At 36.0% G+C, this 17,445-nt stretch overlaps 1 protein-coding gene across 1 annotated transcript in view; it reads right to left on the bottom strand.

Annotated features, from left to right (window-relative positions):
- Positions 1–619: 619 nt before the first annotated feature.
- The window catches only part of LOC140138842 (tyrosine-protein kinase Src42A-like), a 62,558-nt gene continuing 45,732 nt past the window's right edge, over positions 620–17,445 (bottom strand). Inside the window, 3 exon segments of the mRNA XM_072160611.1 lie at positions 620–874; positions 877–948; positions 2,081–2,237. Of these exon segments, the coding sequence (XP_072016712.1) occupies positions 738–874; positions 877–948; positions 2,081–2,237 (366 nt within the window). The 3' untranslated portion in view covers positions 620–737.

Below are 17,445 nucleotides of genomic sequence, written 5' to 3' on the forward strand. Positions count from 1 at the left end.
ACACCCTCTGGGTACTTGGCAAGCGTTCTGATACTCAGTAGGAGCTCAGTTCATACATTATATACACACAAGTATCCTGGCTATTGAACTGTGTCTTTGAGGAAGAGAATAACATTGAGTTTATAAAAGAAATCTTGTATGCAAAGTAGTATCCATGGAATACATGATTAGAAAGAAAAAATTACATTTTCCAGAGTGTAAGAAGTATATTTTTGCCCTTGACCTTTCTTTTTACACACAATAAATGTCAAAGGTCGGTATCATTTTGGCATTTCTTTATGGATTATGGTCCAACATCAATTTTATCATTTTGTAAAAAATGTCTGACAATATCATGTGGCAGGGACTGTCTTTTCAGGAGAGTGAGAGCAACTGCTCTCCTACAGCTTACCATAAGCGTCATATATGAGAGCAAGTTATAGCTCCTCTGGTTGAATTTCCATGTCTTTAGTTTGTTATAGTCATTGATGCAAACAGATCATCTAAGCCTCTCCTTCAGATTTTCAGGAGAGCTTTTTGTGCACATTTCAGAAGACAGTCCCTGATACGGATGAGGATGCTTTAGTTAACCAGTTAGTCTGCGACCACATTGTGTGCATGTTTACTACCATTTAAAGAAGTGTACGGTACACCACAAATCTTGTGGACCTGATGCAGAAAAATTTAAGAAGATGTTCGTCACAAAATCTCGTAGACTTTTGACACATGTTGTGATAGCACTACGACAATGTGCGGTGTTAACGGACGTGAGAAGGCTCTCTGTACTGCTCGCCATCCATGACAAAGAACTCCTCCAGCTTCCACTGGAGCGTCTCAAAAGTTGGTCTCTCCATTGGTTTAGCCTTCCAGCATTCCAACATGATGTCATAGAGCTCTCCGGGCAGCCCGGTGGGCATGGCATTCTGTAGCCTCGCTCAACACTCTCTAGTACTTCTTTATTTGTCATACCTGGAACGAGAAAGCATATATTATTTGATCAGATTGTTCTTTATGATAATTTCTAATTTCAATGTCAGGCCCAACAGAGTGATCTTAGTAAATTGTTATCATCAATCCCTGAATTTGTTTGTTCCTTTTAAAATCTGCATTATATTCTCCACATTTGAAGGTGGTAATGATTGTTTGTTCATGGGTTTAGGGGAACTTTTCAAAATTGACCCCCACCCCCATCAGTTCCTTCTTTTAAATTCTTTCTTCTTTGATCAGTTTTATACGTCTTGCATTTAGTATCAAGGAGACGTCTGCATTACATTTATCTTGTTGTCTTTTTATGTATTTGTTAAGTACACTTTGTTGTATTGATTTGCAAAGGGGTACATCATTTCTCAGGCTCTTTCTTGCCTTTGATGCATCACTTCCATCACATATTTACTTGTTTGATGCTATTTGATGGTATGAATCTTATCTTAAAGTTAATAGTGGTCAGATTTTCTCATAATTATTGACTTAAACCTATGATCTCAACACAAAATTATTAAGATGTACCCATCTCCTAACGGAGGTCAAAGTTGTGACCGAAAATTTGAGGTACGTTTGAATTTTGTGTTGAGATCATAGGTTTAAATCATTAATATGAATTCTACCAACACAGATGAACTTTCATGCTAGGTTTTCTCATATTGTATTTTCCATCTTACATTGATGCCTACCTATAAAACAACTGTTCAGAAAAGCAAAAATGTGTATAATACCCCATATAGGACATGCAGTTTAGGTGATGGTTGCTTTTTACCAAGTTTTAGTTCACACCATCTAAATGAAACATATCTCGGGCATTGATTTTTACTGGTATAATGAAAAAAAAACCGCTTTCTCCTGATTATGATACCAAAATTCCACTTTAGATACAAAAAATGTGGGGTGATGATGCTGTTGATCTGGTCACACATCATTAAATCATAGACCCTGCAAAAAGAAGGTTTATGGTTAAGGGCCCGTACCTAAATACCAACAGTTTTCCCAGCTTAGCTGCAGAATTCCTCATTTAATGGAGCTTAATATAAGCATTGTAGCTGCAGTAAGCTGGGGAATGCTGCACACTGGTAAATAGGTATGGGCCCTAAATGGATTTGCGTCTCACCTGGATATGGTATTCTGCCATAGGTAACGATTTCCGTCAGTAAGATACCAAACGACCAGACGTCTGACTTGACAGTAAATGAGTGGTAGTTGGCTGCTTCTGGCGCTGTCCATTTGATGGGGAATTTAGCACCTACTTGGCTTTCATAGATGTCCTCCTAGCAACCAAAAAAGAACAGAACAGAATTTCCTGTTGAGAGTGTTTCACTTCTAAATAGTACAAGAGGGCCATAGCTGCCATACATGTATGTATAGACACTTGATAATTTCTGCATTGTATATATTGTAAATGTCTAAAAATATGATATCTGTCAGTGCCCTTTCCACCCTGGCAAAAAAAAATTGGGAGTCAGCAATTAACAATTTCAATTTTAGTCGGCAAATAACATTTCTGTCCGCCAGTGGGACAATTTTGACCCCCCCCCCCCCAGTGGTCAGTGTACGCCAGGGCCAATGAGGACCAACATATTTGTTAGCATTCTAAAAGGGAGTATTAATTGAAAAAGGATTAGTGTTATATTAAAATTTGCTTGCATGTTACCAGTAGACATTGATCAAAATTAATAAATAAGATTAATAAATAAATAAATAAATAACACAATGAATGGAAAAATCTCATAACCACACTCTACATCCATTGTCAATTTTATGACATCAAAAATTTGTTTATCTGTATAACTTCTGCATATAAATTCATGACAAATGCCCTCACCACAATTCAACCTCTAATTATAATACAATGCTTTCCATGCTTTGATTGTGCAAGTTACAGGATACAATTCCTCTGAAGTGCAAAGTCTGTGTTGTAATATTTTATTGTCATGATAAGAACAATGAAATCTATACCATGCATATACATGCATTGTATGCTTTCTATTCTAATATAGGACAATACATGTAACATAACAGCCCATCACACACAGGCATTAGGAACAGCCATGTTTATCACATAGTTGTATAATTATTATTACTTGTTAGTTTCAGAGTCAATTCTGAAATTCATTTTCTCAATCCCAACAAGTGTTACTTACCCAATTACAAATACAATACAAATTTCATAATTTTGTATGTAATTGAGATGGGCTTTATTTTACGCTGCATTGGATCAGGTAATTCACCTTTCCGCTTTTGTGGTTGGTTGTTCCTGTATTATTGTTTACTATCAAAAACTGTTGAATATGGTACCATGGTGATCACATGCCAAACACAACAAAATAACAAAAGGCTTACATTTGCTGATTCACATTGAATTAATTAAATCATTTGGTATAGATTACTACCATCCACTTTTTCAAAATTTATACCCATATCAGATATTTAAAAAAAATTCTTACACAAATGATAAGTTCAAATTCTTTAATTCTCACAAGGTAGCATGTACACAATCCTAATAATAATTTCTTAAGTAAATACATGCACACTCTAAGTAAAACAAATTATGACCTTTCCCATTATAATTATGATTCATACCACTTTGCTCATACTGTCACAGTTTACAATGACCCGGTTTAATATTGATACAAAATTATATTTATTACAAGCTTATAGAGTTAAACTCCCTCTGACATTACACAACGAAGAGAACATCTGACAGGGGTAGAAAGAGTGAGGGGCCGGTAGAAAGGGGTTCTTGGATTGGTTTTGGGTGAAGAGTTGCAACTTCGATAAAACCTGACCCCAAATTTGACATACACAATAGAGACCAAAAACACACTATATAAATGGTCTGAACTTTCTAATTATCTCTCTTCAAAATTAGGCTAACTCTGTAAAACAATTAAAATGAACTCTTCTTCCAGACTTTTGGAAAATTTGAAAGCAAAATTACAATTTCTCTGAATTGTGCGACCCAGGAGAGAATGAACATGCTGCCATTCTTTGCTGTACCTCCCTGCATCTATCTTTCCAAGAAGAGTACCCCTAACACAGTTGGCAGCTAGGTGACAAGAGAGTCACTAGTATATATCTGTGTCCAGGCTATTATTATTTGGTGAGTATTTCTCTTTTAACCCACCATTATCCATTCCCTTTGGATCCCCATTTTTCTCAGAATTGCAAAGAATACCTGCGAATGTGTCAACAACTCCCCCAGGCATATTTTCCTACAGCAAAATGATTAAATGAATATCAAAGAGAATGTCATCAGGCCTGCCCACAAATCAAGAGCCTTTTTAAGATGATTCCATCTTGTTATGTTAATTCACCTATTCTTTTCATCCCGGTACATACCCCTTCCCACCCCTTTCTCGGAATTGCAAATTATGTGCTAGATCTTGTGAATAACATCCTCAGGCAAAGACACACTACAATCTTATGCATGCTCTTCTGTCACGACACAGTTCTTTAACCATTGCTAACCCAATATGTCTGTACATTCATTGAATGACCTTTGGTATGTTTGGGTACAAAAACTAATACTCCACAATTTGAGTTCAACCTATGAGCCGTAATAATTAAAAGGAGGCCAATGAACTGTGCCGTTGGAATTGAGATCATTTTAGCTCAAATTGATGCATTTCATTGTGTGAATTCAAGATGGAATTCAAGAAAAGCAAAAGTAGTTCTGATTCTTTACAAATTTCTTGCATGAATTCTGTACTAGTAACAATTTGGTCCCTTTCCATTAATCTTTAGGGGTTGTATACTAAAACTTTTCTGAAGTACTATAGTCTGTAGGGTCTAACGATAATAAAAGCTTACCACCCTCCCTCCACACCTATACAAAAAAAAAACGAAACAAAATTGACATATTCAATTCCTTATTAGCTTCCTTCACAGATTTAATCTTTTGGTTTGTTCATTTACAGTAGTGTGGCCTTGGTTGTTTTTTGCTTGGGGTTTTCCCCTTCCTTATTCAGACTTGATGATCTATACAGCTTTCATTGATATCTGTCAGTCAGGTAATAATATAATCAAGAATAATCAATTTTTCTCCTCTTAAAACGTTTGCTGCAGAGAGTCATTTCTAGAAGTTAATTTACAAGGAATTGTTTAAAATTAAACCAAATCTCCTCTTAAATATCATCCATCAATGAGATGCTCCTTTCAATATTAATTTGTTACAATACATGCACCTGTTTCAAATCCATCATTAAAAATATTGTAGAGAAAAATCTTAACACGTAAGAATAATGAAAATACAGACAAAAATAAAATGCATGATTGTATGCCCATTCACGCTGCAGCATATTTCACAGCCGACTGCATTTAGTTTGAAATGAGTCAGAATTGCTGACGCTTGCCGAAGATGTGACCACTGAGCTGGAACTATCAAAAAAGGGCATGACAATATATGTTGTGTCCACACGAGAGCAAACAATCAGAGGATCAGAACCCTTGAAGGTTCAGTCAGGGTTTAGCCCGTATGGATGCACTTAATTAGTGGTTTGAAACTCCAAGGGAAACTTACAGGTTTGACATACAGGTTTGACATACCTCACTCAAGAGGCAAATACTCAGAGGTAACTCAGAGGACCATACCCCTTGAAGGTTCAGTCAGGGTTTAGTCCGTATGGATGCACTTAGTGGTTTGAAACTCCAAGGGAAACTAGGTTTGATATACCTCACACAGGAGGCAAATACTCAGAGGTAACTCAGAGGACCATACCCCTTGAAGGTTCAGTCAGGGTTTAGTCCGTATGGATGCACTTAGTGGTTTGAAACTCCAAGGGAAACTAGGTTTGACATACCTCACTCAAGAGGCAAATACTCAGAGGTAACTCAGAGGACCATACCCCTTGAAGGTTCAGTCAGGGTTTAGTCCGTATGGATGCACTTAGTGGTTTGAAACTCCAAGGGAAACTTATAGGTTTGACAAACCTCACTCAGGAGGCAACTACTCAGCGGTAACTCAGAGGATCATACCCCTTGAAGGTTCAGTCAGGGGTTTAGCCCATATGGATGCACTTAGTGGTTTGAAACTCCATGGGAAACTTATAGGTTTGACATACCTCACTCAGGGAACACACTTTCAAAGTTAACTCAGAGGATCATACCCCTTGAAGGTTCAGTCAGGGGTTTAGCCTGTGTGGATGCACTTAGTGGTTTGAAATTCCATGGGAAACTTGGCCCATGTCCACACAGGAAGCAAATACTCGGGCTGGAACTATCAAAAAAGTACTCAAATCCCCAAGATTATTAGGGGGGCTTCATTGAACCCACTTGTGAACTTAGAGGAAAGCAAGTTTTGTGTTGTGTGGACACATTTGCAGCTTTCACTCAGAGGTTCACAATAAATAATAGTCACTTGGGGGTAGCTCAGGTGTTTCACCTGATCAAACCAGCGTATGAACACAACTCGGAGTGATTTAGAATTTTAGATTTGGAGGTTCATCTGAACATGGCTATATATGGTGTTGTCTGTCTGCCATCTGCAAGGCAATTGGATATTATTGGATGATTACTGACAAGATATGGTCATTCATTTTGAAATGCTTATTTTTATAGCTTATTTTATAGCTCTGAGCTAAAAAGCTTATTGTCTTGCTTGCTATACTAGTTCCATTTGAACTTGCTAATTTCAACTTCTAGTTACTATCTCAGCATTGTTGCTGAACTATGGGGCCTATTTGTTGTTTGTCCATGAAGAAGAGCAGTTTATCTGTTCCTCAGATGTTTTTTTCAGTCTGTTTGGTTTAGTTTGTCTGCTCAGGTACCCAGTGATTTTCATCAATTGTTCCAGTACCCGTTTGTATTGTTTACTTGATTCTCACCTGTCCGCATTGTTTTTGCAGGTTTTACACTCCTGTGAGCTTTGGAATTGGTTTATTTTTGGCTATCAAACTGTGCCTACATTTGTTATTTCTTGTACCCCTGCATCCTGTCTGTGTTTTACTTGTTTCCTCACATCATCAAGTTGCTCCTCTTCAGTTACACATTTGAAGCCTAGCATGTTAGGGCAAAGTAAATCATGTTGTGTATCTGTGTATGACATCGTTCAAGCTTTGACTTACGTTTGGCGGACACATGTGTGAAGAAAATATTTAGGGGTGAAAACAGTCAAAACTCTTGATTACTTAAATGTTTCTAGGGGTAAAATGTCACATATTTTCAGATTTTGGCACTTAAAACACCTTATTTTTCACTGATTTTGAGAAAAATTCATTTTATGGTCCAATTTTGGTCGAAAATGGCCATTTTGGGGTGACAAAAAATTTGACTTGCTAATTTCATGTGAATGTATGAACATGAAAACTACTGAGTAATGCATAATTATTTATGCTAATTATGTGGCAAGGGTACATTTGTGATATTAGAAAGTTGGGGGTCAGGGTGACAATTGATTTGGAAATAAATGCAATTTTCGCCTAATTTTGAACTTGAAAATGCCATAACTCCTCAATGGTATGAGCTATTGTGATGCTTTTTGTGTCTGTTTGTTCAGTATTTCAATAGCTAAATAGTGGTTTAAAACTTGATTAAGTTAAATGTACTGAAAAAAAATAAAGTAGTATTATGTTACCCCTACCCGTAACATTTTGGCGGGTGTGAAAAAAATAAAGGCCTTCGCAAAAAAAAAAAAGTCTTTCTGTGAGGTTTAAGGCTAAACAAATATAAACTTGCTATAGCCAAGACCTCCCTCTAGAGCAAGTTTATATTTGTTTAGCCCTGAGAGTCCCAGTTTCGAAGGACTTATTTTTTTGGCGACAATTTTAGCTCAAATTTGGGGACTTCGGGCAGAAATATGCATGTACAGTGCTTATGGGGAAAATTTTCAAGTTGATAATTATGCATTTTTTATGTCAGATTCAGTTTCTACACACAATTTCACCCTAGAAAATGTTCCTTTAAATAGGATATCTTTCACTTTAAGTTTCCACCATTCTGGCCACCAAACGTAAGTCAAAGCTTGAATGCTGTCGTATGCAAATATGTAGGGGTGTGTAAACCATGTAAACTGTGTATGCTTTCTTTAGCAACATCAAAGCTGCCAAGGACCCCAAGTGGTGTATTCAACTAGCCAAACTCACTTGATAAGCCAACCGGGATTGTGTCCTCTTTTGTTTGTTTTGAAAACATATGCCTAGACCCAAACTGTACTGAATTAGCACAAATATAGTACCAATTATCATGATCCAATCTGAGTAAGCACTTTGTTTCTGGGTTCATCAATGTTTTGGGTCAAGGGTCCATATTTAACAAGTACATTAAATTTGGATACTTGATTTCAATGCAACAATGATCCCAAATACAAAACCTGCTTTATCAATTACAAGAATTATGATGAGTCACTCACCACAAAATAAAAGTTCAATTTTAATTTTTTTAAAACAAATATGAACTTGAATGAACCCAAATGATTTGGTTCCTATCAATTTCTACTAAAAGAGACAAATTCCAGCGGTAAAGTCGCACTCTGTTATCCAGCCACCATGTGACCAAGCAGTGGATGTATGGTTTAAACAGCATTACAGATGACTAAAGGTCTTCAAAATAATACTTAACCTTAGAACACCATGGGAAGAATTCCGGGGTGCCCTATGTGTTGCCTGCCCCTGCCCACTGAAACTGAGGCATCCAGAACATTGTGTTTTGTAATATTCTGTAACACAACAGTAAAGTTTTTTAGCTAGTTTGCGAAGCTCCTGCCACATGCTTCGACACAGGGCAAATTTGGAAGACTTACAATTAACGGGCACATTCGCTGTCGTAGTGCACGTTAGAATATGACAGTTGCTAGGTCAACTGGATCACGCTGTTAGGAACCACTGATCGAAATGATCACAACACAAAGCCTATGGCATATCAAAATTCGGAACAGGTGTACGAGCCCAGGCTTGGAGCAGTAACCAATGGTTACTAACGTGCACTACGATAGCGAATTCATCAGGGGTACCCGGAGCTGGTATACCGCATGGAAGGGTTGCAGCACTTGCTGGTTGTCACAGCAGCTAGCTCTTTTTCTACCTAGATCGATCCCCAACTCGCATATCTTGCCAAGTCTAACTATTAGAGTGAGCAAATTCAGTTTGGAGTACTGTACTTTAAAATACAATGTCCTTGTACGTGTAGTCTACTTAGTTTCACATGAACTTGACCAATACTTTATGCTGTAGATATTCAAGTTTGAACTTGTCTTCAAAAACAGATCACAGAAGCTGTAAGGTGAAAAGACAAACCAGCTCTCAGAAAGTACTCGCAACTATAAACTCACAAGAAAGGAATTAATATATATTGCGACTTGCGAGATAATCTTATTGAATTAATCCAAAGATGAAACCCTAACGCGGCAGGATTCTTAATGGTAAGGTGGGTATGGGGGTTTGCAGTAGATATGGGTGACTTTCAAACTTTTAAGCTTACATGGACATGAATCGAAAAGGTCAGAACTAATTTTTTTTTTTTTGGACAAAATAATTCCAAAATTTGACAAATTTACCTAAAAATTTAATTTCATATCTCTTTTTCGTCAAATTTGGTATATCTTCTGTGAAGATTTCGGTTTTGGAATTTCAGCCACACATCACAACCTATTCCAAAAACTACCCCCCCCGACGAAATTCATCAAACAGACTATGCATCCATCCACTTACCTGGGAGGGAGCTGGGCACAGGATACAGGCATGTGACAATTTTGACTTTTTTTCAGGCTTCTCTGGTGCTCCCTTTTATTAGAATCTTCATTTTCAATGCACTCAAATTTTGATTGTACTCTTAAAAAAAACCTCCAATTCCAAAGATCCTGTAACTGAAAATAAGCCATGGGGCCTTATGTCCTAAATTGACATGTCAATGTGATTGAGTCCTACTTAAAATGCAACAAAACTCATTTTAAATATGGTCAGTGAACACCCTTAGTGAGGCAACCAAATTATGCTTCTTGTTCAGCATCAAAAGTACCACACTACGCCCCAATAAATACACCAACTGCCTAACCTTTGAACAACTATATAATCAGCATACATAGCAAAATAAAAATTTCCTGTTCAGAACCTCAACCCCACTTAGGACTCCCGGTCACTCCACATATGATAACATTCGTTATCAACACCCCAACACCTTTCCAATTCCCTGGACAGTATCTTGGTCATTGCACAAATATTGATGTCGTCTTGCGGAAATTGTATGTCAGCAGCTTCCAGTCAGTTACATCTTCCATGCCTACAAGTATAGTTATGATTCTAAGCACACAGGCCTCTCATCTCCCCCAAGTACGTACACACGCATAATCTGTCTGCTTTGCTTAACCTAGCTCTATATCATAAATATGCTTTAATAACACTTGGCGTTCTGTCTGATGATAGCGATATAAAATTTATATTGAAGAAGCCAACCATTTAAATTTGATGCAACTGCACATGAACGCTCATTTTCATCTTCATTTAAAGTTATGTTTAATGTGGATGTTAACGTATCTGCATTCACTCTTCGTTAAACATAATGTACACACACACTTAATGAAGATCTTTGTCACATAATATGCAAGCATGTAAATTAACTAATGGAGATTTTCATCAAATGAAGGCATGTGCACACGCATCCCGGTTTATGAGAGTCTTGATTCTTTGCTTACCCCCTAAGGCCAAAAAAAAATATTGTTGTGTTGCCCTCAAGTGGGAAAATGGGAAATTTGGGTTCGGATTTTTTTTCGGATTTCTTTTTTTTTTTTTTTTTTTTTTTATTTTTTAAACCTTCAGATTTTAAAAAATTCCCCTCAAATATTAAATAATGCTTCTTCAATTGGGGGACATTTGTCAATTTTGACTTCTGGGTACCTGTTAGACATCAATTAAAGACTAGTCTTTCAATCAAATATTAATTTTAAGTGAAAAACATTGAGTTTTTGAACAAATCTGTATAAATCATCATTCAAAAAAAAAAAAAATTGCACCCCTGATTTTTCAGGATTTAGGGTCGGACGGTTGAGGGCAACACAACAATTTTTTTTTTGGCCTAATTCATTACCAAGGTATACCCCTTCTTGTTAGTAATTGATCCCTGCATGAATTATCCCCAGTTTATCTGAAGATGTCATTAATAGACTACTGATACACACATATAACAAAACCAATCAGCTGCCCCTTCCCCGTCTAATGTGCAGCACCTCCATTCTGTTAACTCCTCCTTTATTCCCAAGGTGCCCCTTGCTGGTTAGTAATTGATCTCTGCATGAAATGATCACCAGCTTATTCCTGTGCCATTTAGACCTACTGATACACGCATGTAATAAAATCTACCCATTCAGCTGCCCCCTTCCCCCTACCTAGTAGTATAATGTCTTGTAACTAAATCTAACCATTCAGCTGATATGATAAGCAATCAATATAGCCTGATTAGTCTCAGCACCTGTTTATGCTCATCTGTATGCATGTATCGCCTATCTGTTTTTATTCCATCCAAATCCAACAAACCTTGGCAACAAACATGCCAATAAACACGTGCACATACATTGTATTTAATGCACAACTGTGTTTAATGTACAACTGTTTCCCGTCTTCGTTTGTTTTATTTTATGTTATATATTTCACGGGAGTGCATTTTTAGAGATCCATTTTAAAAGTATGTGTGTTTCGTCAACTTTCTGTCTACACATTGTATTTATATAAACACAGAGACATCGACAACTGGGGACAAGGTGAACTAGAAAGGTCACTGTTTTTGATGCACGGCATCGATTAAGGGAAGAGGGAAGTGAACCCACAACTACTATTGAAGCCTAAGACTCTAAGACAAAAATCATGAAGTAAAAGTCACAGAATTGTTCAACCTCTGTAAAAGCAAATTATGGAATTACATGGGATAATGCAAACAGGAAGTTGTTCATCAAGTTTTGTTTCCAACAACAACAGTGGAGCCAAACAAGGTTATTGAATGCATATTGTGTGTGTAAAAACAACTTAAAACAAGTAATGGGCTATTCCAGAAATTTTTAAAAAGTGAATGCTCGAATCACTATATATTCCTTAAGTGTTCATTTCTATAAATTTAAAAAGGGTGGAGCAAGATAAATCAACAGTATAATGTGAATTCAAACCAGACAGAGAGATTCTCTGAAATTCACGTATCATCACTTTCTCGTCCCTCCCTTTGCCAAGCCTCATGATCAATGACTTGCATGATCTGCTGCAGCCCTACATGCATCCAGCCAGAAAATACCAAATATATTTGTACATTAGACATGGAGCTTTGCACAACTTCCGATCTGAACAAGTTGCTAGATTCTGTTTCGCTGCATGTGTCTTTCGCACCTTATAATGGGCTATTCCAGTTGAAATCATAGACCATGTGGAAGACACGACCTTAATCTTGCACACAGGGAGTGTGGATTTCAAATGGGGCTACCTGAATGGGTGACTCCATTTGAAATTTACATCCCTTGTGTGGGAGATTAAAATCACATCTTCCACAGGGGGTATATTATGGATTTTAACTTGTCGCATTTATCGCCCAAATATTGTGAATGTCTTTGAACACATACCTTATATTGTATGTTTGATATTGTTCTTAAATACTGAGCCACAAGCGACTTATTGAAATCACGGTTGACTAGGCAGATTTGGAAGGACAGGTATGACGTACTTAGCATTTATTATACATGTATGGCAGGTCAGCAGTACAGTATGTGTGCATATGGTCGAATCCAACCAAAAGTGTCCACGGGCCAAAAATTAAAATCCGAAATAAAAATGTCTCCACAATTTTTTCCTTTTGCCCATTGATTGATGACATATTGGCCTTATAGGAACCAAAAGTGCCATTACTAATCTTGAAAAATAAATCCAGGACGTGTGATAGTAAATGTGATATCAAAACCCAATGTTACCTACGAATACCACTAGGATGCTTTCACTATCGCAATACTAATCAACCTAAAACAAATGGAATATTCCCATTAACGCTTTTTTCGTGTAATGTAGACCACAGGGTGTCAGGAAAATGCTAGCTCAACCAGAAAATATTTGTTTTTATTTTTATAACGCGATCAATATGATCTTAGTCAATTTATGCTAGTTTATTTTTGAAAATGAAGTTTAGGTCAGTTTCTGTATTTTATTTATCAAATGAATATGAATCAATTTACACATTGTATAAGAACTAGTAGGATATATGTTTTCAAGAATATTAGGAATTATACGCATACACCTAACGCTTTATACAATGAAAAGGTGAAGAAACCCGGTATTAAGAGGTAACATGAGCGATTTAACAATATCTATATTGAGTTTAGAGGTTTAAATTTTGCTATTATGGTAATGAATTAATAAAATGGTAGTTTTTAGATCTCTTTCAGAGTACGTCCAAATGAATAAATGCTATTACCTTAGATCAAAATTTTTTGATGCTTTTAGCAAGATTTTGACCACTTCATTTTGATATAAAAGTAGTTAATCAGCAATTTTACATAATAAATAATTGTTGAATGAATCCGTATATGGGTAATAATAGTGTCCTGGGGTACCGCTTAAAGTTTTTGACAATTAATTTCCATAGGTAGGGACACTTCATTACACATGTCATGTATTATGCTGTATTCGTAAGTAACATTTCAGTATTTGTAGGTAAGAATTAGACTTTTGGTGGATATCGCAATCAAAACTTCATTTTATAAAGCACTTTGAATGTATTATTTTATATATGTGCGTTTATTGATACTTTAGACCCTATCATGTATTAATAATGTCGGTTCACAGCGGTTGAAAGAGGATTGAAGTAAGAAACAAAGGCACTAAAGTGACTTTAATTTGCTTAATTGCACACAAATCGCTTAAAACCGTTATTGCAGACTTGTGAAGTCCATCTTGGAGTCAGTTACGCCTTGTGGCCTTTCGTTTGAGGGCAACTACAATTAGCTTTATACCAGGGTCCATCACTGTGTTGTCTAGATCATGAGACAATGAGAACAGTCGTTTTTGTTATGGTATTCGAGAGGTAACCTTAGCTTAAAACGCCAAAAGTTACCTTCGAATAAATCAATTTGGACACAAATTACTCAGAAACCAGAAGGTCGGTAAACATTTAAAATGAAGCACATGTGACAGTTGACAAATCCAAGTATTTATCCCCTTCTAATCTTCTTTGAATCTGATTTTTCTTTCAAATGAGCAGACCGGCGTCTATTTCAGTACATATTTTTCAACAATTAAGCCAGTATTCAGTTTTGCATGGTGGGCATGTATGTGAATTCGCAACTTTCATTGACATATGATTTGATAGCAAACATACAGGCCTTCGTTATGTACGAATATGGGCATTGGCATGAATGGCGGTGTTTCACAATACTGTCATGATGTCAAATTGTATTCAGTAGGTAACATTCGGTTACCGAAATTTACCTACGAATACTTGCTTTTATTGTTGACATCTCAGAAATATTTAAACGCAGGCTATTGAAACTTGGTAGAAATAAAGAGTGTATTACACTGCACCTATTGCTTAACTATTGTTTACTATTCTCTTACTTTGTGGAAATGACACAGCTTTTAACATGTATTCGGAGGTAATGCATATTTTTACCAAACCTACCTTTGTGCCATTTAGAATTTCTGGCAGCTAAACACAATAATAAAGATGTCCGAATGCAATGCATTTCAGTATTGGACATATCAAAGCTTGTATCAATTGGCATGCATTTATTAGTGATTTCCATTTTTTAAAGATATATCTAGTGCTATGAAAAATTGTATTCGTAGGTAATGTAAAAAAATACCACTCAAAAAATTATCACAAAAAATTCATAATTATGTACAAATATGTGAAAAATTGAACAGGCAATCTTTGAATACACACCTTTCAGGAAATCAATTTAGATTCAATCCAATGACTTCTTTTCATAACTGATTTAGATGTTTTTAAAAATACTTTAAGAATTTTTTTTTTTAAAAAGGGGTAAAAATAGCATGTTTTGGGGTCTCTGTGTCTAAGTTTTTCACAGAAGGGGGTCTTATTATATATGGCGCGAAGCGTATGATCAAGGCGAATAAACACAATACAAAAACGAATGCCAATTGATTAATACTTTTAATTTATGGCCCTGAACATGCCGTGTACACTTTTCGTTGGATTCGACCATATGCATATTGTATGTATATCTATTTTGTTCATATGGTTCTTTTATCAATAATCTCTTTGGTGGTGTGCAAGTTGAAAGCTGCATTGATTTAATTGGTTAAAAATAAGAGTAAAAGCACTTAGGCTACCCTAAAGCCACTGCTTCACCTGTTAACTGGACTATTATGCTGTGCTCTTTAAACAAGGGTCTTTAAATATGCACTAAGATTTTAACCCTAAACCTGACCTCCACCTACTAGTCCCCCATCCCCAACCATCATTGAAAACAGACCAGCATTTAGAAAAATACAGCTGCTAATAAAAATCTAAAAAGATGGAATAAAGTTCAAAATCCCCCATTGTTATCAACATACTATTTATTTTGTACTCTCTATCACAAACTGTATTTATCAACCAAATTTCACTGCATATTTTTCTGGAATAAACTATCCTCCCACTCATCATCATAGATTTTGTCTGTAGCTGAAGGTCATATTGACATGCATTTCAAAATATCCTGGATATTAAAATTGTAAGTCAAGCCTACAGTTAAGGAGCATACTAAAATAACCATATTTTTTATGATAATTTTATTTTAGTAATTTCATTGGAAACTTGAATACAAATTAAGGAGTATTTAATGGTGAATTTTGATGATTTTTACGATACTCCTGATGAGGAAATCACTAAATGGTCCTTAAAGTCAACACTTTGCATCTCAATTACAAATTGATATGAATAAATTCTAATGATGATGTTTCCCTGAGATATAAACCACTTCGTTTTCAATTATTTCTCAAATTTATTGGCACAGGAAATGTCACTCTATCCACTTGAGTTAAAATCATGTTTTAAACCAAAATTTTAATCACACTACCTTACATGTAGCTCTTACCATTTCATTTTCATGTGAATATAATTATGTGATAATAATGATGACATTGACAGTTCCAAGCATCTTGACATTTCAAACATCATCCTTTTTTTTGCTTCTCTGTCTCCATTTCCTAAAAAAAATTCTTAAAACTAGTGAGCCTGCTTTTAACAAGTCACCTAATTATGCATCTTGAAACAAGATCATAATTTTGTAGGCAATGAGCTGCCCTGTGAACAATTCTTTATCAACTTGAGGCTTTAGGTTAAGACATGCGAGTTGAAAGTGACATAAGGGAGCTATAATGAATTTGTATCACTATAATGACCAACATGTCTCCCAACAAATACACCTCTGCTTTAACAGGCTGAGATAAAAGGTAGATGCGGGACAGAGAAGATATCTTACCCTTCCCAGAATCCTTTGCACATAATACATCACCTCATGACATCAAATGACACTCCCATTACTTTGCACAAGTTCTCTTTGTTTTCATTTTGAGAATAGGTAGGCTAAACATGGGTTGATAGTCAAGAAATAAGCATATTTTGCCAGATCTCGATCCATATTGCACTATACATAAATCAGTACAGAAAATTTAAATGGGAGAAATGCATTATGGGAAGTGTAGGATATCTTCTCTGGATGTGGGGTGAAATGTGGTTGTCAAGCACAGAGCCTGACTGTTGCAGATGGAGTGGGCTTTAGATTGGCTTACTCAAATAGGTTGAGTACAGCGACCATGCTCTGTACATGATGACAACCACAAAACACAACACTATGCACCCACCTCGCAATAAACTCTTGTGTGTGTACCGGTGACTACATCATAACATGTGGCTATGTCCAGTGGCACTAGTATGAAGTTACATTAAGGGCAGAGTAATGGGAGAGAACATGGACCTTTTCGAGCTTCATTATTTCTGAATTGTATGTCCAAAGTATATAAAACTATACATTTTTGGAAAGGAAATGAGTCAAGGAATCCCGTGGTGACGTCAGATTTGTTCAAAAATCTGAATTTTTTGAGAAAATCACAAAATTCAATTTTTGCCCCAATTTTTTGTGACAACTTAGAAAAAAATCCGTTCGGAGTAAAAAAAAATCAGTTAGCTTTTCATGAAGAAGAGACATGAACTTAGGGAAGGTTTTTTTATTTTTTGAAATTCGTCTCTTTTTTTGAAATATTGAAAAAAACATGTGAATAAAGTCATTTTGTCACTCTATTAAGCTTTGCACATAATTGTATATTTTTGTTTAAAATAAATATTTTGAAAAAATGAAAAAACCTTCCCTAGACTTTGATGTACTCTAAAGGATAGTGCAAAAAGTTTACCCTTTGCTTGCATATTTTTCGAGTTATCTTGTCACAAAAATCGCATAATATTGTCAAAAGTGAACTCTGAGAAATCGACGTTTTGGTAAAAAAATGCACAAAACGTCCTTAAATTTTAAAACGGTAAGACTTTCACACTTGCAAAAGCTGTATCTGGTGCATGGTCTAA

This window comes from Amphiura filiformis, chromosome 18, assembly GCF_039555335.1.
Source record: "Amphiura filiformis chromosome 18, Afil_fr2py, whole genome shotgun sequence".
Taxonomy (NCBI): Eukaryota; Metazoa; Echinodermata; class Ophiuroidea; order Amphilepidida; family Amphiuridae; genus Amphiura; species Amphiura filiformis.